The sequence below is a fragment of the Typopeltis vanoorti genome, chromosome 2 (genome assembly GCF_054136105.1).
Source record: "Typopeltis vanoorti isolate ZY-2024b chromosome 2, IOZ_Tvanoo_1.0, whole genome shotgun sequence".
In the NCBI taxonomy this organism is placed as follows: Eukaryota; Metazoa; Arthropoda; class Arachnida; order Uropygi; family Thelyphonidae; genus Typopeltis; species Typopeltis vanoorti.
In genome coordinates, this window is record NC_143550.1 from 29,185,776 (window position 1) to 29,212,521 (window position 26,746).

Here is a 26,746-nt window from a genome sequence, read left to right on the forward strand (position 1 = left end):
AACGTTCCTAACCTCAACAAATTTGGGTGCATGAAACTACCCCAAATTTGGGAGACTTACATTATGAGAACTTCAGCCCAACTGCCAAGACAACCAAATTAGCCTGCCAGAGGGCACCATTAGGACTTTAGGAACAATATTAGTTTCTTGCTTTCTTCCTCATTTGCTTTTGTTAGTGCCTGCGTGCACATACCATATCTTTATGTTCCTGAAGATGGCAACATGACGTTGCCGAAATATAGAAGTTATTCATTAAAGTTACCTTTAATTAATATACTTTATATGCGTTGTTAATACCTTAAACTAATTACCAGTTATGTACGACCAACGTATAAGCCTTGCTACTCGAAGGAAGTACAGGAAGATGGTTTAATGTTAAATCTGGTGTGAGAAGGATGTACATTATCCCCTCTGTTATATCAAGTGCATTGTGAATGGAGAACCTATAGAACAAGTAAAACAGTTCAGCCTCTCAGGCACAATTTTTAGTGAAGACAGTGAATTAAATATGGAAATAGACAACGGAATCATCAAAGCTGGTATGGTAGGAAGTCAACTGAATAAATGAATGTGGAATAAGAGAGAAATTAGGCAAACTACTAAATTAGCTGTATACAAGAGTGTTCAAACCAGTTTTAACTTATGGATCTGATAAGCTGGGTTAGAAATAAAACATTGACCAAAGACTAGAGACCGCAGATATAAGACCTGAGAAAGATTATAGGTGGGATGTACATTATCCCCTCTGTTATTCATTATCTATATGGATCACATTATGAAGGAAAGTGGTATTAAACATGATATCAAAATTGGAGATGTTAATGTCAGCTCTTTGCTTTATGCGGATGATGTTATACTTCTAAATAAATCCGCTACAAGTCTGCAAGATTTTTCGACTAAATTGAATAACTGTTGTAATAGATATGGTATGAAGGTCAGCAATAAAAGGACAAAGACAATGAAAATAGGAAGAATCATTGAAAATATCAACTGTGTTGTGAATGGAGAACCTGTGGAACAAGTAAAACATTTCAGCTGCTTAGGCATGATTTTTACTGAAGATGGTAAATTAAATATAGAAATAGACAACAGAATCAGCAAAGCTGATATGGTTGTGTTAATAATTGGTGGATTTTTATATTGAGGAGATTATTCATAGATATTATATCTTATTATTAATCCTACCATAGAGATGATCTCTGTTTTTAACAATTATTTTTTTTATTCCGAGTGTACCAATATTTTATTATATCACAAGGGTTCATTCCAGTTGGTGCAATGATCTTAACTCTTTCTTTCAGAATCCAAATAATCACTGACTCAAGACCAAATACAAAATAAACACATTTAATAAAACTAAAACAATATATATATATATATATACACTTCAAACAATATTACATAACTATAACTACAAATTAATTGGATCCAAGGCCTTTTTAAAATTAACTTACACTTAAGACTAAACACTTTGTTTTCAAAATGACAAAATGTTCATAGCCAGTCTCTCTCTCTCTCTCTCTCTCTCTCTCTCTCTCTCTCTCTCTCTCTCTCTCTCTCTCTGTCAAGGCCCTTTTCAGAAGATATATGACTCCATTCTTCATTTTACAGGATCCTTTTTCATCACTCATGTAGCACACATAAAAATCTACCTGACTTAATTCTGTCTCTTTTTAGTAGAAATAATAGTCAGATCAGGCGTCCTTAATACAGATGAAACTTCCTAATCAGAGTTTTCTCGAACAGTCCTTTAGAATGTGAATAGCAAATTCTTCTTTTATTCACTAAATGCTTATTGACAGTCTTAACTCTTCCAATAATTTCGGAATCTACTATAAATCTTTCAATTAGTGTTTCCTCCAATATTCCATTTAAAATGCATATAGCAATATTTACTTTTATTTATCCACATACTTATTCCACATTAAAACTTAATAGTTCCACGATTCCTTTTTTGGAATATACCATTAATTTTTCTCCGACTGTCACATAAAAAAAACTTATCTGAACCTAAATATCTGTCGGCCTGTGTTCTCAATTCCTTCCGAACGCTCTCTTGTTTACAGGCATTACTCAGATACCGAATGCTTTCTTGTCAGCTGTCAATCACTCATCAAACTTCTCGGCGAGCATGCGCACTCTGTGGCAAGCGAGAAACTAAGTACTGTATAATGGCTGACACATTGTCTCCGTTAGCGACAAGAGTATGTTCTCATAAAACACCACTTTTGATAATTTTAAATTACAATAAAATTTGTTTAAAGTAACACGAATATACAAATCTGGTAAGTACATAAATTTTTAACTGCTTTACATATCACTTTTAACAAAACAGTTTCCATAACGGGCACATTGCAAGTGCCGACAATGCGTGTTATGAAAACAAAACTAATAAACATACTAACATAAACAATACATAAAAATATTCAGAATTTTAATTATGATTATTTTTACGAGTTTCATCTTTCTCTGAAAAAAATAATTTTAAATATTAAACCTATATCTAAACAAAACTTTTAATGCTTATTCCTAGATCTTACAAAATAACGTGATTCTTGCTCATCATTATTTACACAATCTGAATTACTAGTTTCAGAATCATCTGATGCTAGAGATGATTCAGAATTTACATCTTCTAATTTACTATACTTACAAATTTCATTTCTATTCCTTTCAAATATTTCATTTAAACTATTTGAATTATGCCCTAAATCTACAGAATCAATTTCTACAGGTGTCTGAGATTCTTTATCCTTACTAAATAATTAAAGGTATTTTCATATTCCTCTGGCTTACTTAACTCTATATTAACTAACCTATGATATTCTGCTATAATTTCATCCATGTTAGACTCAATTTGATTATCACCACTCTTACATTGTACTTTATCTGAATTATGTACCCTGAGAGTTCTAAAATTTCCTGCATTAGATTTTGTTTTACCCAAATTAAATTTTCTCCTTTGCTGCATATTTGAATTATGAGCTTTAAAACTATTCCCTTTTTTACTATTTGATTGTGAATGAGATGCACAATTAGTACTAGGAAAACAACGCTCATCTTTCAATATTTCATTCATATAGTCTCCTAATGTAACTAAATTTCTACTTCCTAAAAAGTACCTTTTTAATCTATCAGAGTGTACATTTAAAATGATTTTTGACATCTTGAATCCTAAAATTCACAGGAGAAAATTTGTCTAAAATTCTATATGGACCTAAAGCTTTCCTTCCTAATCTCCAAACTCTTTTTATACTAGATTTATCATCTAACAATACTAAATCACCTGGTACAAATGACTTATACTTTCTAAAACTATTTATATACTGCCTAGTTTTCTGAGAACTTAATCTACTTATTTCACCTACTAATCTGTGAGTAGTGGAAAATTTATCTACTACTGTTTCTAGATACTCATTTATATCATTGTATCCTGTATTACGATGACTGAAACAAGTTCATTAGGAAAGATTGGATCAAAGCCATATAAAGCAAAAGATGGTTTTTCTTTGATAGCAGAATGAAAAGCAGATCTGCATGCAAATAATGCTTGAGAAATATATGTATCCCGATCATTCATTTCAGTGTTTGCCAGATTGGAAAGTATTTGCTTTATATTTCTATTCAGCCTTTCACACATACCATTACGCTGCGGGTGGTAAGGTGTTGTAAAAATCTTCCTAACGTTGAGTAATTTACATAACTGTAATAACAACAGTTCAGATGTGAAATTTGCTCCTTGATCTGAAAGTAAGGTCTGAGGAGTTCCATATCTACAAATAATCATATTCAAGAACTTTCTTGCAATAGTCTTTGCAGTTTGATCCTTCATTGACACTGCTTCAGGAAATCTAGTTAGCATGTCTATAACTACTAGAATATACCTATTGCCTTTTTTAGTAATTGGCAGTGGACCTACCACATCAATAGCAACAGCCTGAAAAGGTCTAGTTGGAATTGGAAATGGTTGTAATGCAGTTTTTCCTCTAAAAGGGGATCTTATTTGGCACTTATGGCATGATTTGACATATGTGAGTATATCACTCTTCATACCTTTCCAGATGTAACGATCCTTTATTCTTTCCCAAGTTCTAGAAAATCCTTGGTGTCCTGCCAAGTCTGAATCATGGAAAGTGTACATGATCCAAGGAATCATTTGAGTTGGTGCCAATATTTTCACTTTCAACCTTCCATCTTCCATTTGTCTAGATAAGAGTAACCCATCTTTATCAAATTATAAGTTTTCCAGGTTCAAAAATGTATCTAACTGAGTTTCACCCTTCAATACTGCTTCATAGATAGTTTTGGGTATGGGATCATCTTTCTGAGCTTGGACAATCTTATCTTTTTCCCAAATTTGTGAACTAGGTTCCTTATTCTTTAGAGTCTCAATATTGAACACTTGATCATTATCATTAGTATCTTGAAAAACTTCAGGATGCTCTAATTTTCCTTTGTCACCTGATTTCCTGTCTGAACAGCATTCTAGTCCACACAAGGACACTGTATTATCAACAAAATTACATGTAAAACCATGACGTTTCAGAAAATCAATTCCAAATATTACTTGTACATTTGGATTTGAGGATTCTGGAAGAACTATTAATGGATTACAAACTTTCAATGGAAATCAAGAAATTGAAATAAAAACATTTATTTGCTTATCAGCTAAATTTCTGATTCAAAATTCCCTTTAATTTAATTGGATAACTTAAAACTGAAATATCATTTGGAATTAGAGATTTAATTTTGTTAAATAAGCTATAAGAAATGAGTGAGATGTGTGCACCTGCACCTGTGTCAAGTAAGATTTCACAAGGCACATCTTCAATAAATCCTTGTAGAACTGTCAAAGGATTGCCTCCATTAGCATAAGGAGCTAATGCTACATCAAACTCTCTTTTAGGGTTGGAACTGTCTTTTAGCTTTATCCATATCCAGTGAGTAGTTTGACATTTCTGTCCTTGCCAGTATGATATTGGAATAATAACTATTTCCAGATTTTTCTCTATTCTCTGATTTCTTATGAAAACAAGATTTATCTCTAACATAACAGTCTTTAGCAAAATGACCCGGTTTATTGCATCTAAAGCATTTTGGAACATATCTCCTATGAGATGCTTTATTCCTGTCAATACCATTACAAGATAAAGATTGATTATCTGTAAGATTCTTGGATATTGTCAAATCAGATATCATTTTAAACAGAAGTTCCTGCCCTTGTACTATTGGTCTCTGTTGTTTTTCTATTTCTACACTCAGAAATGTTTTCAGTTCCTCTAATTTTCCCAAATCATGTAATTGTGCTTTGGAATCAGATTCTGGAACATTTTCTGTTAGATTTACAGAACTTTCCTTAGACTGTTTCTTTTTATTTGCACCTTTTAATTTTTGAAACTTTCCGTTTCTCACTTTATCTGTAGCCACTTGAATTCTATCACCTTCTTTATGAAGCGGTACAAGTTTGACTTCTTTCCCCTCGTTTGGAACTTGGTCCAATATAAGACTCACGTTAAAAAAATATATCAAGGCAGATGTCAACTCCCTAACACATTTCTTTCAAAATATGTGTTGATCCCACAGCCTTATTAATATCAAATTTGCTTAATTCCCCACATACCTCTTCACCTTCAGTCAGTCTCTGCTCTCTCTCACACTCTCCATGATGTCACATTCACAAAGATGAAAGACCTTTATGAATTGCTCCTTAAATATCTCAACTATATCCTCTGCAACAATTGTCCTTATGCCATTTTCTCCATTGGATCCAGCCTAATGTAATCATTCTTGTATTTTGATGGCTACATATTGAGAAAACTCCCTAGGATTCCCCCCCCCCCCCCATTAACTAACTTCTGCTGTGTACCCTCTATTCCATACTGCTTCATGGAATTGATTATTACCACTCCTCTTACGTTTCCTCCCTAATGCATTTTTTCTGTGTATTGCATGCTCCTCATTCATCCATTTCAGACCTATCTTATTTAACTTTCTGACCTTTGGAATACATCTAGACATTGTTTCTACTAAATAGTTCTTGAATATCACCAAGCAGCATTGATCTCCTTTCCATCCAACTCCTCATTCCATGCTACAGCTGCAAACTGTCTACTAAGCTTCTCATAATCACCAATCTTGTAGTTTCACATATATTCCTTCCTCACGGAAGTCCTCGTATGGTTGACAACCACCTAGGTAATCACTTCGTGGTCACTCTCACCAGCTGGTAGGAAATTTGACACCTCATTTATAATAACATCCTGTGGTGAGATGATCAAATCTGAGATCCTCAATCTTTGTGTGCCCTCTATTACATACTGCCTGAGGTAGTTGTTCCTCAAAAACTCAAGAAACTCGTTTTTTTAACTTCCGATTGCTATCCCGTCATCCCAATCTTTATTGCTGTAATTAAATCACCCTTAATGATCATTTCGCTTTTCCCATTTGCTTGGCTAATCTGCTTATATATTTCCTCACACTCCCCTCATGTTACCAGGTCTATAGCAACATCCAACAAAGTATTTCATTCTATTCACCTCTAGCTCGCACCTCAGAACCACTACCACTATTTCCCACCAGCTGGTGAGAGTGACCATGAAGTGATTACAAATAAAGGTAGAGACTTTTATGGACATAATATAACTATGGGTATATTGACTGTGATATCCATTACAATCAATGCACATGCCCTCATCATCATAATACCTAATAGATTTATGGACAACAGATTTGCTTCTGAGTGTAATGTGGCTTTCTGTGCTGTTTTGGTATTTCTTAATCTCTTAATGAGCTGAATATAGCATTTGATACATATTATTTACACGTGACACTGCATTCTGGTGGTAAAATATAGTTAACTCTCAATCCCTGGGATCCAGGAGTTGTTTGGTATAATGATAGTATGGTGAATTTTCTTTAGTATTATGCCTGTGATTCTTTTATTGGTACTTTTCAATAATTTAGTATTATGAGCAAGTTTGTTATAATGATAATGACTATAGGTGAATAATAGAGTTTTTTTTTTTGAAAATTGTTAACCTTACTTTAATAAGCTAGCAATCTTCATTTGGTTTGTTGACGCTCACCAGCTTCCAATTATATATATGACTCGCAGTGTTTTTTATTCACAAATTACATTTTTTAATTCATATGTAAAGGACTATTACAAATAATCTTGACACTTGGAAACATTTCTTACAGAAATGAAATTTATATCATGAATATCAAATAAAAGTTATATTTCTGAAAGTTTATTGACGCTGTCGATCTGAGCACTGTCCATATTTGGTTTAGGCAGAAGGTTATCAGAGGTTTTCTGTATCCAACATTTCTCATTAAATTGCTTATACCAGAAATAAGTGGAATCAACTGGCTACTAACCTTGGGAAAATGAATTTGCTTTTGTAATGGAGCAGTATTATTTTAATTTAACAGACGGGTGGTGGGGGTATAATTAATGATTCCACAGAGTCAGTTGCAACCTCAACTCCTTTAACCCCGTTTTTCTCATAGGGAGTTAAGGATGTAATTCGATCTGGAACCATACTCTCACGGATGGCACTTCTTAATAGATGGTATCAGGGTGTTTGCCAGGTTACATTTTTATATTTTATGTAGTGGTTATATATAAGTAGAAAAATGTATGAAAATTTGCATCTTGACTAATAGTGTTGTAATAATATTTGTTGTTTTCCTATACTTGTATTGTAATATCTTTATTCTAATGCACTTTTTCTCTCTCGACCTTTCTCATTTTACTCTTCTGCATACTATGATTATCCACCTTCCGTATTTACTAGTCGAATTCCTATGAACACTGGAAATTTATTTATCAGACTGTGCCACCAATATATCATTTAATTGGCATAAGACTAAATAAAACTTACGGTAGATTTCTCTCACGAGCGAAGTTTCTTTTATCAATGTTTTAACAGTCGTGGTTCGTAAGTAACTGAGCTGCGTTTTTATTGCCTTAAATTATTTCCCACTCACAAGTCTGATTTATTTAAGAACAGTGCAGTTGTGAAATAAAAGATCAGGCAGCACTCTTTTAACAAATAATTAAAAACATTTACAAATTATACATGAATTAAACAATAGGGAGATTGCTTTCTTTATCCATTTATAAAATCGTTAGCATAAAATTAGAACCTTTTTACTTCAACACTAAATAATTTCTTTAACTCTAAAACTTATTTATTCTCTGCTTACAAATTCAACTTATTAAACTTCTAGTTTACTCGCAAAGAGGTCATTTCTACAAATTAGATATCAACTTCTAACATGCCAATTGATTCTCTTATGGACACTTCTTATTACTATTAAACTAATTCTTAACAGTTCATATACAACATATCTCCCAGATTATAAGAGAAAATATACAAAGGGAAGTAACCTTACAGAGGCTCTGTATCGCACATTCAGTCAAGAGTCTTTAATAAAGTCTTTATGGCTTTTCTTTCATCTCATGTTTTAGGCTTCCTTCAGGAGTATCTTGCTACAGCGGTATCACTTCGGGATATTAGCGGGCTTTTTGACTACAATCTGCGGTACTCGAATAGCACATATACAAGAGGTTTCAGCATATGAGCAAATTCTCCTCTGGATCCTTACTTTGGGAATTTCTGCTTCTAATTGCTCCACATCTGCTACTAATCGCCGATGACTGCCAACTGCCTGGCTCTGGCTCTTTTACCAGTGCTTCGCCTTTTACTCTCTCGGCTCTCCTGTTTAGTAACCGGAGTCTTGCCTCACCTCTTTTCTCTGCCGCCACTGCTGTGGTTCGGACTCCTCTTATGGTCTGCAGTTCACCTCCTCTCTGGTTCCGACTTCTGACGACTGGAAGCCCCTTATTCTCTGCTCAGTCTCCTTTTATTGTGCAATCTCGGGACCTTGCACTAAGGGTAGTAACCCTGAAGAATTCGGCATGACTCTTTCATCTTCTTTTTAGTTTAACCCACTCTTTGTTCTCCTCCGTGCAATCTTTTGTTCATATTTTGCTGGGTGCGGAAACTTGTCTCTAAGTAGACCTCTTTGATACTTTGCTTCTCCTTTCAGGCTGCAGAAACTTCTCTAAACCTAGCGGCACTCTTGAAAACTAACTTTAAAGGTGTTAGCACAGAGCTTGTAGGCAACTCTTATATACAAAACTAGTAAACAACTTTCCTGCGCTCTTACACATAACTATATACAAAGTTCTGATGGGAAAGCATTGCCTTTGTTTTCAACGTTAAAACAGTAAATACATTCACTTCCCACAGGGTTAACTAAATTAATATTTTGCAAAATATGCATAGAAACAAACAAGGTTATTTATAGTTCTCATGGGACTTGACCATTGTAAAAAATCGATGTAAAGCACTTTGGTGGTATTTTTAAGCTACATCGAGATTTTACAAAGGCCCACCCCTTCATGAAAATTTTTTTTCTTTAATTTGTTTCTGTATTGTGTCTCATGCTTTCTCTGGGTCGGACAATTCTCAGATTTGTCTTTTGATTTCGAGCAAGGAACGCCATCAGCCTGACCTGTGGGCTCTTCTTGACGCGACTGGAGCTGTGACTCATGTTTGTTATTATCCCTCGGGCATTTTACCCCGTTATGTTACTCTGCTCTCCTTCAAATTCTCCCGTTGCCTGACGGTGATTTTTATTACTGCTTCTCTCTATAATGTTTACTTCTACTACCTTTTGATTACCCTTCCTTAATTCTTTTTCTTTACGCTTTGATTATTAACTAATTTTACGCTTGAGATAAGGTAAGTCTCAGATTGACTGTTACTTTTGGATGTTGAAGCTATTGAAGGATCAGTATGATTATTTCGAGACATTTCATTACCTCTTTCAGTCGGCACGACATTTCTTTCATTCTGCTTTCTCATTTCATGAGATTTCTCGACTCTATTTTTAAATTTACGGTTCCCTTCTCTAGACTGTTTATTACCCATTAGGAATATTTCATTTCTAGAGAAGTCGCATGAGAACCTGTATTTCTCTAGAAAGTTCCTAGTTCCTAGGATAATCTGTGCTCTTGTGCAAGGTGTCCTGGGAAGGACCAACAACTCTTGCCAAACACACAGATTAAATTCTGGCAAGCATATTTTTACCTTAACCTTCTTGGTTGCATGAAACACAGAAGATGAAAGTCCTGATAATCCGATTGGTTTCTTTAGCTTAGTAATGCCACTCCATATCTTGGATTTTATTCCTAAGTATTATTAGAAGCTGAAAGTCCAACAAGTTTTTGACATTCCTTAGCTTTTCTACAAACTTGAAGAAAAATAACACATCATCATGGTCCTCTCCAGAGAATTGGGGGATTATGAGGTGAGGATTTACTGTACTATAGAATTCTACATCCCCCATCTTGTTAGTACTAGTGGCTTCAGAGTTACCGCTGTTGACATTCATGGTTAAAAATTTTTCTTACACTAAATATATATATATATATATATATGTACATTTTCTACTTACTTGCCTGTTCTTTATTTCTAAAACTGTTCCAATCCATTATTACTTATTTTAAACTACTGCAATCCATATATATTTATTTGTATTATTATAAAGAAGAGAATTAATGAGTTTAAAACTTTCATTCTTCAGAAAGCGCATGGTGACACTCCAGGTGAAGAAGACAATGAATTTTCTTTGGATAATGATGCTGAAGAAGAGGAGGATGATGAAGCTACTATACGTGAACAAGAACAAATAGAAATAGAAGAGGACTATGAAGCTGAGATAAAGGAACTACAAGAAGAGGGTATGTAGTTATATCAAAATGATTCCTAACTTTAATAAGCATTAAATTTCTGTTACACACACATAAATACAGAACAGTATGGATGTGTTTCAAAAATACATCTAAATTTTTTTTATTTTCTAGTTTTTTTATGATCAGAACACCTAAAAACAAAGGTTAATTATTGCTTTCCAATTCAGTTCTAACAAGGCATATTTTGTTAATTATGAATCTGAATTGAAACTAGAATAAAGGTAGTAAAATTTTTCTCTGTAATTTTTAGTACTTCTGAAGAAAAGAGATTTTCAATTTTTTTTTTTTTTTAAATAGGTGACTCCCACTCTTGAAGGCTGTAAGGCTATAGCATATTAGTACTCTTACAGGGCTAAGGCTTTTTTTTAATTTTTATTACTAATTTTATATAGTTTTTGTATATATCTGTATTTCATTTTGAAATAAAGATGGCCATCTACATAATACCCTCAAGCATGCCCATCTTAAGTGCACCCTACATCTTGGTCATACTTTGGAGCTTTTTCTGCCATCACAGTATAAATTTTTATTTATTTTTTATGTACTCTAGAGACCAAATGTGGAGCTTTTTCTAGACACCTCAGGCTGCCAATAAGGCAACAGTCTCATACCAGGTGATGAAATTCATCTATCACCTCAAGACAATCATAAACGATTCAGACCCATAGCCTGTTAGTGGGATATCAGATATGCTAACCACTCAGCTTATCAGGCCAACTTTATGATATAAGCTATTTGTCTACTGGCATGCTAGTATAGGATACAATATTTAGACTAGCAAGACTATCTTATGAAATGATATTTAATTATGTAATTATGGAAGGTTTTTCAAGAAGAAATTCATATGTGTGATATGTTCCTTTATTGCCACCCTCAAATGATTGATGAAATTCATCTTCCACCTAAAGACTGTCATAAACATTAATATGTGCAGAGGGATTTGAACACTCAGCCAACAGACCATGATTTCTTGACTTTCTGTCTTCTAAAACTCTTTTCAAGATTCTGACAACCTCAATTCGGCTAAAACCATTTATTTATTTATTTATTTTTTAAAATAAATAAATAAAAAAATATTAGTATCTTCTCAACTGTGCTTATAAATCTTACCTGGAGCAGTCAGTAGGGAGGCTTCTCTGGAATTCTTTAAAATTCATGGAATTTTATTTCCTTTTTTATAGACAGGCACATCAATTAAACAGTTTCTAACAGAAATCAGTTGGATTATTTTCCTACTCTACTGTTTTGATATTGGACAAGAACTTGCTTTTCTGTTTTTGATTATGCAACTAACCCTTCTCTTGGCCAAGAAAAATAAATGAATTTGTCGGCTGTAAACTACTTTCAGAACATAGCCACAAATAAGTTTCATCGTCCAATTTCTCACTTAGAAACTGCTAAAATCGAAATTCAAGAAATCTCTCTTATTTTCTAATAATGAACACTGTATATCTTCCTACCTTTTACTTTTTACTATTATCCAAATAAAATTTTATTTTTATTGGGTTAACTCATCTTGTGTAATCATCATCATCAAATTCCTGACATGTACCCTCCAGGGGTGTACAGGATATGATACTACAATATGAACAACTGACATCGTTACTAACTTTTCCTATCTATAATTTTCATCCAAATGAATCTGTTATCTGTCAAGACTCCAACATTATCAGATCTTATATTTCTGTCTTCTAAGGCACTTTTTACCTTATCAATCCACCTATATCTTGGTCTTCCTTTGGATCTTTTTCCTACCAACCTGGCAGAGAACACTTGTTTTGCTAATCTTTCCTCTCCCTTTCTGTTTAAGTGACGATAGCACCTGAGATTAGCTCTGCTAACAATTCTTGTGTACTCTTATTAAAACTGTTATGTTGAATTATTCTGTTGTCTGTCAGATTTGGCATTCCTCTGGAACTTGTTCCAGCCATTGTGATATCAATCCCTGTTAACCTCACCTTTCTTCCTCATCATTCTGTTTAACTGACCATATCACCTGAAGTCCACTTTGCTGCTCACATATCCCTGAATGCTAACATTGTCGTTTCTTTCTGGATATCTTCATTATTAATATGACTATGCTATTGATGATCTGTTCACACTTCTAATTTTTCACAGAACTCCCATATCTGTGGTCTAAATTCTCTGATAAACTGTTTTATTTTTGTCACTAATGTTAGTGTTTTTAATGTTTTTACTAATTTCATGAAAATTTAATGAAAATCATATGAACATTTTTGTCTCACATTATGTGTTTATATACTTTTTTGTTTAGCTGAATTACCTGTTGAAGAATTGTATAAGAAGTATGCTGATGCATATGCTAGTGATATGGATATGTCAGAGGAGTCAGATGAAGTTGATGAAGATGAATATTCTGCAGAAGAAATTGGAGAAAATTCCTTTTCTGGCAGCACAAAAGGTAATGATAAAGATATAAATTTACACTAAGTAATTTTTAGGTTGCATTTTTCTGCACTATCAGGAACTTTTAGGCTTGCTTTCTATAGCCACATTGTTCTAAAATAGATATTAGTCATTCTGAAATAGATTCTGAAATCATTTCAAAACAGTACAAAAAATGCTTTCTGTATATAAATATTATATGGCTGATCAGTGTGTTCTTTATAATTATCCACATTGTTCTAAAATAGATATTAGTCATTCTGAAATCATTTCAGAACAGTACAAAAAATGCTTTCTGTGTATAAATATATATAGCTGATCAGTCTGTTCTTTATAATTATCATTAAAGTTTCTCGTTATTATTATTATTATTACTACTCTAAGACACCATGGAGTCAAAAACTCATCTAGGAGGTCCCTTCTTTTTATCTTCAAATTATCTGCAAACATCACTCAGGCAAGGCATTCCAATCATTCACAACTCTGCATGCAAAAAACCTTCTTCTCACTCCCCTGCTCACACACCCTCCTTATAGAGCTTCCAGGGATGTCCTCTGGTTCTCCCTGATCTCCCACTATTTTCTGTAGTACCTCTTCAACATTGATCATATAACAACCCCTTACTAACTTGTAGGTCTCTATCATATCTCCCCTCTTCCTGCTATCCACTAGACTATGTAGATTTCATCTTCTCAACCTTTCCTCATATTCGACATTCCAAAGATCAGAAACTACCTTAGTTAGTTGTCTCTGGGTCCTTTCAAACATCTCTTCGTCCTTTTGTAAACCATTTGACCAAATCTGCACTCAGTAGTCCATTTGCAGACTACTGAGTGCAGATTTGGAACAAGAATGGAACAAGAATCTCCTTCTACAAGTCAGTGTCCTCCGCATCATTCTCAGAATTTGTTGTGTTGTCCTCACAATTTTGGCAATATGTCCTCTAAATTTTAGATCCTTATTCACCACCACCCCAAGATCTCTTATTTCCTCCACCTCCAACAATATATCCCTACTATAAAATATATGACAATTAATATTTTATGTATTGTATTATCTTTTCTTTGTTAATTTTTATTACTGTTGTATTATTCTTTATTCAAAACTTATCATAACTTTAAATTAACTTTACACTTTAAACTAAACAGTCGCAACTCCGAGTATATAATTCATTGCTTGATCTACTTATTCTTAATCCTTACCTGTAACCTTTTGACCCTCCCCCTTTCTCAAGGTTGTATCTATGCTATTCACATGCTCGTAATTTTATAACTTGGGAACTTGCCTCGGGTTAGAGCCAAACTCCTTTGTTATAACAGCAAGTGTATTTCTTTAATTTTGACTTCTGAAAATTTATTTTTATTATTTCGACTGCACCATCAGGAGTCTTAGATAAGATTTAAATATCCTTCCTAAAGAAAAAAACACTTCGTTTAGCACAGAACTACTTCCACCTCTCAATAGTCTAGCAATATCAAGCAACGTAAAACTCAATTCTACAGTCATGGTAAAACTATCCCCCTAGATCATACAGGTTTGATTTTTATGAGTAGTGCATTGGTATGCAGGAATCAGGCAAATTACTTGACAAACAAAACAATTTATTCATTCTAATTGAAAGTACAAAAAAGTTAATGCTAAACATTCAAAAACAACTCTATCAGGCTCTATACTTTTCAGCAATAGTAGCTTGGATTCAAATTAATCAACCTAGCTTCACAATTCTTCTTTAAGTAAATTGACAAATGCACTAATTCCAATAAATTATTCATACACTAAAACAGATTTGTGCATGCTACATCATATTTTTGACTCAGATGTTAAATTATCTTAATGTTATCGTTATGTGTGTTAACTATCTTAACACACATAACACAGCAGGATATTTCAAAAAAAATTAAACTCATGACCTAGAGTCCTTATTAATGATCTTAACTCTAACAAAATTTTCAATACAATAGCAATCTCCTCCACACGTTTCACTTCTAGAAAGTTTTACTTGGTCATATAGTCTGCAATTGTAGATCCTTCTTTTACCTTCCATTGTAGCTCACTACCCCGGTGCCTTCTTCTACATCGAGGATAATTCATCAACGGAAACCTTTAGAAAACTTGGCCACTGGAATTTCAGAACTACCGTCGTTACTGCATAATCAAGCCTTCTATTACTTCCGGACGTCTGTTGGCAGGACGTGGATCTGCGAACTTGAGTCTGCAAGACACTGGAATTCCTTGCATTTAGGGCTGGAATCAAGAGCCAGAACAACGTCTGGGTTAAGGCGATGACAAAACCAAAAAGTGTGTGCCACATGCCACCACCGAGAAAGAGCCTTCTCAACAACCTGCAGGAAAAAGGAGCTTCGATCTATTGATCTTTCCTCTTTTTATTCTCTTCCTTCGACCTTGGGTTCTGCTACATTTCCATTCCCTTGGGTATTTTCCCAGGTCTGCACCTGCCACCTTTTTCGTTGTTGCATTAAGGCAGGAAAACCCCTTCCCTCTTGAACTTCGCAATAGTAATTGCCCCAGATCATAAATTAATCCGTCTGGAATATTTCCTTGTCTGGAACTTTCTTTTGTTACAAATTAATTCACACTTAACTTTCTTTGTTCTTTACATTAATTTGACGACTAATTTAACAATTCATTTTAAATTAATTCCATATTACATAACTATAAAAAAACACTGATTAACTACATGTATGTTTGTATGGATTTTCGTTTTCCAGAAAAGCTAAGGTATTTTTGTATAAAAATACTTCTATATACGATTTTATGTCACCAAGCATTACATCCACATCCCATTTTTGTTTCCCAAATTTTAAAAGCTTATATTTTGCGACATTGAACTGTCATCCCCATTCCCATGCCCATTCACTCAATCTATTCAAGTCTTCTTGTAAGGACACAACATCTGCTCTACTCCTCGTTGTTTTTCCCAAATTTTCATCATCTGCAATTATGGACCCTTATAATGCACAAAATGAGACGTACATGATATTATGATTGCACTATGAAAGTTTGTATCATTATTAACTTCCTTTTGACAGTTTTTCTCCAAATTAATGTGTCATTTGTCAGGACAACAATATTGTCATATCTTATATTCTGGTCTTCTAAGGTACTTCTTACTGTATCTATCCACCTGCATTGTGATATTTTCCAGCCTTCTGGCCAAGAACACTTCTACTCTTCCTTCTCCCATTTTATTTAAGTAATCATACCAACTTAGATTAGCTCTGCTAACATGTACCTGAATACTAATCATCTCATCTTGATGATGTTCAGTTCTAACGTAACAGCTATTGAATGTATTATGTGTCCTGGGAATACTAAGTGACCTTCTTCATGGCTAGGATTAGTTTTATCATGTGTTGTATCACATTTGTATCGAAATTTCTAATAAATACAATATATTTTTAGTTTTCTGACTTCAACATAAAAGTCGCTTACCCTTCTTTTACTGTGTTTAGTAAATCTGCTTCACCAGACTTGATTGCATTTGGAAAGATTTGTTATCTCAAAAGAAATGTGGTGAGGTGACCAGCAATAATCTACTTAGTTTGATTATCTCACTACTTCTTCAAGTAATTTAATTTATGGCCATGTGGCAAACTCATGTTTCAAGTAATCTACTAACTACTGCCATAATACAGTTGCTTAAGCTAAACACAGTTTGCCTTAAGTATTAGCAACTCGCTACTGATCAACATCAACCAGTGGTCCTTCTTTATTTAACCAATATTAGTGCCATCTGTTCTCTCCTAATCTTTCTCAGAACTCTCGTATCTGTGATCTCAAGTCTTTGATCAAGCATTTTATTTCTAACCTAGTTTCCAGATCCATAAGTTTAAATTGGTGTGATCACTACGTTGTCTACATGTGGTGTAGTGTTTTGACTAATTCCTCTCTATTCCATCGAAATGTATTCTGTTGACTTTCTACAATATCAGCTTTGCTAATTCTGTTGTCTATTTTCATATTTAATTTGTCTTCTTAACTAAAAATTGTATCAAATTAGCTGAAATGTTTTACTTGTTCAATATGATAAGACAAAAGCTGTGAAAATATCCATTTTCATAGCTTTTGTCTTTTCATTTCTGATTTTTTGTACACAATCTATTACAGCATATATTCAGTTTAGTTAAGAATCCTGCGTACTTGTTCTTGATTTATTTAGGAGTATAATATCTGCATAGAGTAAAGAGCTGATATTAATATCTCAAATTTTGATATCAGGTTTAATACCACTTTCCTATATAATACGATCTATATAGATTATGTATAATACATGACATAATGTGCATCCCTTATCTCACATCTTATATAGTCAGTTCATTTTCCTTTATAATGTGCATCCCTTATCTCACATCTTATTTAGTCAGTTCATCTTCCTGCATCTCTTTCATTTCTAACTGCTCTCTTAAAAATCAGCTGTAGACTTTGTATTGCTGGATATAATGTCCCATTTACACCATATAATTGTAGCATTTTGAACACCATGTATGCAACATTTTTAGCACCTTGCCATGTGCCTTTTCCAGATTTCATCATCATCATCAAATTCCTGGAATGTACCCTCAAGGGATGTGCAGGATATTATGATAATACTACATGAAAAATTTCCATCATTACTAACTTTCTATCAGCAATTTTCCTCCATATCAATCGGTTATCTGTTAAGACTCCAATATTATCAAATCTAATATTTCTTTCTTCTGAGGCACTTTTTACTGTATTAGTTCACCTACTTGGTCTTCTTCTGGATATTTTTCCTGCCAACCTAGTAGAGATGTGCTTAAGGGTCAAAGCTGTATAAATGAGAGGAAACCTCCACATAGCCTTTAAAGGAATGCGGAGAACCGACCAGGGCTTCTGAACTAATGTCCAATCCTCACCTTCTCGTGGTGCACCCTGTTGGGTATTGGGTATCTACCTGGATACTGAATGAACGAGGATTGTCTGGCAATTTGGGATTTAGCCGACCAATTTGTATTCTTATTGGCTTAATACAAAATTCAAAATGATGGTACAACATGGCAAAATTTCATGCTTGCTGGGGCATCGTGCGATTAAACAAGACCCCCGTTGTTTTCGCCAGGGAACAAGGGCAAACAGTAAAAAGTCAGCTACTGGAACAAATCTGAAAACACCCCAACTCAACATCAAAAGAGTTAAAGATTGGTACTATCAATATAAGAAGCCTGAATGGCAAAAAATGGAGCTAGCTGAGGAATTAGATAAGTACCTGATCGACATAGCAAGGGTGACTGAAACAAAAAATGACAAAAACTGGTGAGATCTTTCTGAGCAATAAATACAAATGTTATATTCAAGCAATGACAATCAAGGAAAAGAAGGAGTAGCCATAATATTCAACACTAAATACGAGGCTAATCTTCTTGAATGGCAGGCAATTTCAAGTAGAGTGATGTGGCTAAATATCAGAAAGGGGAACTGGACAGTGAGAATTATTTGTGCCTATGGTCCCACAGAAGGTTCTACTAAGATAGAAGTGGGGGAATTTTTTGAGGATTTGGAGAAAACATCTGACACAATGAAAAAGGAAAGGTTGGTCCTTGCTGGGGATCTAAATAGCAGAGTAGGAAATGATTGTCAGACATACAAAAATATTTTGGGAAAATTTGGAGAAAATAGCACAGTTAATAATAGTGGCAAATATCTGTTGGATTTCTGCTTAGGACATGGATTGGGTATTACTAACACCATGTTCCAACATAAAAATGTGCACAAATTCACATGGAGAGAAGAAGCAAGGAATAAGAAAAGTCTCATTGACTATATTCTTGTTGATAGCGATGTTTTCTCTCTGGTGCTGGACACCAGAGTGTACAGAGGATTTGAAATTGGAAGTGATCACTATTTAGTCTTGAGCAGGATAAAATTGAATTTCATATTGAAAAGAATGACACGTAAAAAGTTTTAAAGCGAATAAAAGTTGAGCAGCTCTCAGATATGAACTGTAGTCTTAAATACACAAAGATTATTGAAGGAAAAATGAAAGAGTTTGAGAACAGGAAACAAACTTTAGATATTCAGTTTCATGTCGAAGTTTTTTCTTCAAGCCTTGAAGAAAACCTTGATTGATTCAGCCAGAGAGGTGTGTGGTGAGGTTGTCTGCAAGGATAGAAAAATTAGAACTCCATGGTGGACATAGGAGTTAAAGAGGCAGTGAATATAAAGAAGAAAGCATATCAAAAGTTCCTGGCAAATAAGTCAGCTTGTGCTCTTATAGAATACAGAGACAAATGTAAGAAAGCTAAACACTGTGTAAAACTAGCTAAACAAAAGTCATGGGAGGACTTTAGCAAGAACATAGAAAATAAATATCAACAAGGTGGCAAAATATTCTGGAGATTGTTGAAGAAGCTTAGGAATGGAGGAAAAAGTGCTATAAAAGTAGTTAGAGATGATAAAGGTGAAATGAAAATGGGAGAAAAAGATATCCTGGAAGTATGGAGTAATTACTTTGAAAATTTGCTAAATAAAACAAGCAGTGATGACAGCACAGTAGTAAAAAACACTGACCAGTCATGCAGTCAGGAATACATATCCATACTTGAAGTAGAAAAAGCCATCAAAGCTTGAAATGTGGAAAGGCAGCAGGAGTAGATGATATTCGGCCAGAAATGATGAAGTATGGTGGTATAAAAGTCTTCCAGTTGCTGCACTGCATAGTTCAGAATGCCTGGACAGAGGGACGAATTCCCAATGATTGGAGTAGAGCTCTCATAGTACCTATATATAAAAAGGGAAATAAAACTGAATGTGAGAATTAGAGGTATATCCCTATTCGGTGTTCCTGGTAAGATATATCAAAGTATACTTGAGAAACAGTTGAGAAGAATTGTGGAAGAAAAGGTTGGTGAAGAACATGCTGGATTCAGGTCAAATAGAGGCTGTCAGGATCAGATCTTCACTTTATAACAAATAGTGGAGAAATCATGGGAATATAACAAACATCTGTATTTAAGTTTTGTCGATTTGAAAAAGGTAATGATAAGCTGCAAAGAGAGAAGCTATTCAATACACTACAGTTATATGGTGTCGATGGGGCATTATATCAAGCAGTACTTAGTCTTTATTTGAGTTATAAGTTAGCAATTAGAATTGAAGGAAGTACAGGAAGATGGTTTAATGTTAAATCTGATGTCAGACAAGGATGTACATTATCCCCTCTGTTATTCATTATCTATATGGATCACTTTATGAAGGAAAGTGGTATTAAACATGATATCAAAATTGGAGTTGTTAATATCAGCTCTTTGCTTTATGTGGACGATGTAATACTTCTAAATAAATCCGCTACAAGTTTGCAAGTTTCTCTGACTAAATTGAATTACTGTTGTAATAGATATGGTATGAAGGTCAGCAATAAAAAGACAAAGACAATGAAAATAGTCAGAATCGTTGAAATGTCAACTGTGTTGTGAAAAGAGAATATGTGGAACAAGTAAAACATTTCAGCTACTTAGGCATGATTTTTAGTAAAGATGGTAAATTAAATGTCAAAATAGACAACAGAATCAACAAAGCTGGTATGGTAGGCAGTCAATTGAATAAATTCATATGGAATAAGAGAGAAATTAGTCTGAACACTAAATTAGCTGTATACAAGACAGTGTTCAAACCAGTTTTAGCCTATGGATCTGAGAGCTGGGTCAGAAGTAAAACACTTGACCAAAGACTGGAGACCACAGATATGAGAGTCCTGAGAAAGATTAGAGGTGTGAACAGATGGCATCAATGGCAATATCATATTAAAAACGAGAATATTAAGAAAGAACTTGACATTGTCAGCATCCAATAATGCGTAAGCAGAGCTAATCTTAGGTGGTATGGTCACTTAAACAGAATGGGCGAGGAAAGGTTAGCAAAACAACTGTTCTCGGACAGGAAAACGACCCAGAGTTAGACCAACATATAGGTGGATTGATACAGTACAAAGTGCCTTAGACGATAGAAATATACGATCTGGTAATGTTGGAGTCTTGACAAGTAAGAGACTGATTTGGAGGAAAATTGTAGATAGGAAGTTAGTAATGATGTAAATTTTTCATGTAGTACTATCATGTTCTGTACACCCCTTGAGGGTACATGGCAGGAATTTGATGATCTTCACTAAAAAGCGTGCCTTAGTAGCTGAAATATTTTACTTGTTCTATAGGTTCTCCATTCACAATACAGCTGATATTTTCAATGCGTCTGCTTATTTTCATTATCTTTGTCTTGTTATTGCTGACTTTCATACCATATCTATAACAACAGTTATTCAATTTAGTCAGGGAATCTTGCATACTTGTAGCAGATTTATTTAGAAGTATAACATCTTCCGCATAAAGCAAGGAGCTGACATTAACATCTCCGGTTTTGATACCAGATTTAATACCACTTTCCTTCATAATGTAATCATTATAGATAATGAATAACAGAGATGATTATGTACATCCTTGTCTGACATCAGATTTAACATTAAACCATCTCCCTGTATTTCCTTCAATTCTAACTGCTGACTTACAACTCAAATAAAGACTAAGTGTTGCTTGATATAATAATCCACTGACACCATACAACTGTAGCGTTTTGAATAGCTTCTCTCTTGGCACCTTGTCATATGCCTTTTTCCAGATCTACAAAACTTAAATACAAATGTTTGTTATATTCCCATGATTTCTCAACTATTTGTCGTAAAGTGATGATCTGATCCTGACAGCCTCTATTTGGCCTGACCAGCTTGTTTTTTCACCAAGCTTTTCTTCCACAATTCTTCTCAACTGTTTCTGAAGTATACTTTCAACTTTCATAAATCTTACCAGGATCACTCACTAGGGAAAACCTCTGTAATTCTCACATTTAGATTTATTTCCCTTATTATATATGGGTACTATGAGAGCTCTGCTTCAATCATCTGGAATTCGTCCTTTTGTCCAGGCCCTCTGAACTATGCAGTGCAGCCATTGTAAAATTTTCATACCTCCCTACTTGAGCATTTCTGGTCTAATATCATCTACTCTAGGTGCCTTTCCACATTTTAGACTTTTGATGGCTTTTTTCTACTTCAATCATGGATATGTACTCCTGATTGCATGCTTGTTCAGTGTTTTTTTATCACTGTGCTGTCATTACTGTTAGTTTCATTTAGCAATTTTTCTAAGTAATTACTCCATACTTCAAGGATATCTTTTTCTCCAGTTTTCATATTACCTTTATCATGTCTAATTCTTCTTACAACACTCTTTCCTCCATTTCTGAGCTTCTTCAACAATCTCCAGAATATCTTGCCACCTTCTTGATATTTATTCTCATAGATAGGCTTATATATTAATATTGGAAATTATTAATTCATATATATTTTTTCATTTTTACAAGGTTATGGTCTGGCATAGAAGATAAAAATGGTTGACAATATTCATTGCTTTTTCTTGTCTTAACAGGAGAATACACTGTGAGAGTTCAAAAGACACAGTGGTTATACATTACTAAATCACTTAAGGAATTGAACAACGTAGATAAGAATATAAATTAAATTACACTTTAATAAATATTTCCAATATTTCGGCAACGTCACATTGCTATTTTCAAAAGGAACCTACAAAAAAAGGTACGTCACGTAGGCAATAAAACACGGTAACTGAGAATGAAGAGATAAAGCTATTTTTAGTTACATCCCATAGTGGATGGCATTGATTCCCCCACTTACAAATTAGCTAAACATTTGGCCAAAGAGCTCGCACACTATACTGGCAACACACCATCACACATAAAAAACTCAGCCCACTTCAAAACCAGCATAGAAAACTTTACACTCCAACATACTGACATAATGGTCAGCTTTGACGTCTCCTCCTTATTCACAAATGTCCCACTCAAGGCAACTTTAGAGCTAATCCAAACTAAATTTTTTCCCGATATCTGAGCCCTATTTCAGTTCACAATGAACTCAGGCTATTTCGTTTCAGGGAAAATTCTACAAACAAATACATGGGTTCACCACTCTTTCCACCCTTGGCCACTTTCTTTATGGAGACCTTTGAAGAAAAAAGTCTTAGCCTCTGCCCCACAAAAACTAACTGTATGGCTTTGCTACATTGATGATGTGTTTGCTATTTGGCCACCTGGCTCTGAAACACTCCTCTCCTTAACACACTTAAACAACCAACACCCCCAGAATCAAGTTCACCCTGCAAAAAAAAAAAAAAAAGGAAAACAACAGCCTCCCTTTCCTAGACAGACTAGTCACCCGCCAGCCTGATGGAACCTTGGTTTTCTCAGTTTATAGAAAACCACCCATACAGGCGGATACATTCACCAACAATCCCCCCCCCCCACACACAAAAATATGGAGTGGTGAAAACATTATATAACAGGGCTAAACTAATCTGTTCTAATGACATGGCCTTCAACACTGAACTAAATCACATCCTCAACACTTTCTCTGCCAATGGCTACTCCCCCCCAAAAACTATTGAAACCTACAACCCTTTCCCCCCCCCCCCCTACAACAAGGATTACTCTAAATCCATCACCATTCCCTACATCAGAGGCACCTCGGAAAAAATTACCAAAATCTTAAAAAAACATGACGTGACTTCCTGTTACAGGCCTTACAGAAAATTGGCTTTCCTTATCCACTCCACCAAAGAATAACCACTTCCCCTAAACCTACCTGGTCCCTTGCAGTTTATAACTGTCTTACTTTGGCCGAACAGGCAGAACAGCAAATATCAGAATTTCTGAACACAAGGACTACATCCGTTTTCACAAGTACAGCCATTCTGGTCTCGCAGACCATGCTCTGGATACATGACACAGAATACGGTGGAAGAAAGCTACAGTAATACACCGCAGCAAATACAAATTTGAAAGACTATTTATGGAATCAGCCTCCCCTAAGAAACTCTCCAAACCTCAACAAAATTGGTTGTATGCGACTGCCCCAAATTTGGGAGGCTTACATCAGCAGACCTTTAGCCCAACAGCCAAGAACAACTACTTAGCCCACGAGAGGGCACCATCAGGACTTTTAGGAGAACAATAGCTTCATCTCTTCATTCTCAGTTACTGTGTTATATTGCCTATGTGCACGTGCATTTTTTTGTAAGTTCCTTTTGAAAATGGCAATGTGACGTTGCCGAAATATTGGAAATATTTATTAAAGTGTGATTTAATTTATATTCTTATCTACATTGTGTCCGCGCAGTTAGCCTAGTGGCTTTGCGCTTCGCAACCATATGCCTGGGGAAGGAGTGTCCTAGGTTCGATTCCCGTCGGAGACGTGAGGAGCTGAAGGATCTTCCTCAGCCATAGCCAAGTTAGCCGGTCTTGGGCACGGGCAGTAGGGTTTTTTCCGCCAGTTTATCTGGTGTTTTTCATCCCGCAAGCAGACAAACCGGCCCCGTGAACACACAGGGATACAGCCAAGAATACCTTGAGGCATAGGAGTGACCATTCTATCCTCGTATTTCAGTTACGAAATCCAAGCATGCTTGGAAGGTTGTGGGCCTTAAAGGCCTGTTAAAGCCATTGGGATAGATAGATCTACGTTGTTCAATTCCTTAAGTTACTTAGTAACTTCTTGATATTTATTTTCTATGTTCTTACCAAAGTCTTCCTATGAATTTTGTTTGGCCAATTTTACACAGTGTTCAGCTTTCTTACATTTGTCTCTGTATTCTTTAAGAGCACAAGCTGACTTATTTGCCAGGAACTTTTGATATGCTTTCTTCTTTTTGTACCCTGCTGTTTTAACTTCCTGTGTCCACCATGGATTTCTGATTTTTCTATCCTTGTAGACAACCTCACCACATGCCTCTCGGGCAGAATTAATCAATGTTTTCTTCAGTGCTTGCCACTGAATGTCCAAGATTTTGATTCCTTTTCTCAAACTCTTTCATTTTGCTTCAATAATGTTTGTATATTTTAGTCTGCAGTTCACATCTGAGAGCTGCTCAACTTTTATTCATTTTAAAACTTTCTTACATGTTCTTCTTTTCAATATGAAATTCAATTTATCCTGCTCAAGACTAAATAGTGATCACTTACAATTTCAAATCCTCAGTACACTCTAGTGTCCTGCACCAGAGAGAAAACATCACTATCAAAATACAGTCAATGAGACTTTTCTTATTCCTTGCCTCTTCTCTCCATGTCAATTTGTGCACATTTTTATATTGGAACATGGTGTTAGTAATAACCAGTCCATGTCCTGAGCAGAGTTTAGATAGTGCTAAAAACGGCCTCACCTACTCCCTGTGTATATGGGAATAAAAAAAGGCATTAGCTTTTTTTTTTTTTTTTTTTTTTTTTTTTTTTTTTTTTTTTTTTTTGTCCTGAGCATAAATCCAACAAGTATTTGCCATTATTATTAGCTTTGCTCTTCTCTCCAAATTTTCCCAAAATATTTTTTTATGTCTGACAATCATTTCCTACTCTGCTATTTAGATCCCCAACAAGGACCAATTTTTCATTGTGTCAGTTGCCTTTTATAAAGCCTCAAAAAATTCCTCCACTTCTACCTTAGTAAAATTTTCTGTGCGACCATAGGCACAAATAAGTCTCATTGTCCAGTTCCCCTTTCTGATATTTAGCCACATCACTCTACTTGAAATTGCTTGCCATTCAAGAAGATTAGCCTTGTATTTAGTGTTGAATACTATGGCTACTACTTCTTTTCCTTGATTGTCATTACCTGAATATAACATTTTGTATTTATTGCTCAGAAAGATCTCACCAGTTTTTGTCTTTTTTGTTTCAGTCACTCATATTATGTCGATCTGGTACTTATTCAATTCCTCAGCTATCTCCATTTCTTTGTATTCAGACTTCTTATGTTGATAGTACTGATCTTCAATTCTGGTGAGATTGAGTTGGGGTGTGTTTTATGATTTGTTCCAGTAGCTGACTTTTTGCTGTTTGCCCTGGTTCCCTGGCAAAAACAATGGGGGGTCTTGTTTAACTGGGCAACGCCCAAGCCAGAATGAAATTCTATCATGTTGTACCATCATTTAATATTGTGGTTTAAGCCAATAAGAATACAATTTGGTCGGCTAAATCCAAAATTGCCAGCCCATCCCCATTCGTTCAGTATTCAGGTAGATACTAACAGGGTGCACCATTAGAAGGTGAGGATTGGACATTAGAGCAGAAGCCCTGGTCGGTTCTCCACATTTCTTTAAAGGCTATGTGGAGGTCTCTTCTGTTATACAGCTTTGACCCTTAAGCACCCCTTTATTATTAGAGTTATTATTATTATTAGCAGTGGTAGTAATAGTTTACTAAATGTGGGATAAAGGGACTTCTTCCATGTAGGTATCAATTTATATAAGAAATCTTATTGTGTTATCATAATATAAAACTATATTCTATAATAACAGTAGCGATAATAACATTAGTTACATAACAATAAAATTAGATTAACTGTTACTGTTATTATCAAATTTTTATTTCTAATGGGAAAGAAAGAAAAACAGTTACTATTAGGACGTGAAATTTTCCAAATACCTACAGAGTAAATGTCAATAGAAGATGCTCATGTTATCTCATAATACTCAA

At 34.7% G+C, this 26,746-nt stretch overlaps 1 protein-coding gene across 1 annotated transcript in view; it reads left to right on the plus strand.

Annotated features, from left to right (window-relative positions):
• The window catches only part of LOC150108900 (chromatin remodeling protein domino-like), a 731,915-nt gene that overhangs the window by 163,609 nt on the left and 541,560 nt on the right, over nt 1–26,746 (plus strand). Inside the window, exons 10-11 of the mRNA XM_090410792.1 lie at nt 10,600–10,756; nt 13,044–13,190. Coding sequence (XP_090266918.1) covers nt 10,600–10,756; nt 13,044–13,190 — 304 coding nt within the window. The remainder of the gene's footprint in view (nt 1–10,599; nt 10,757–13,043; nt 13,191–26,746) is intronic.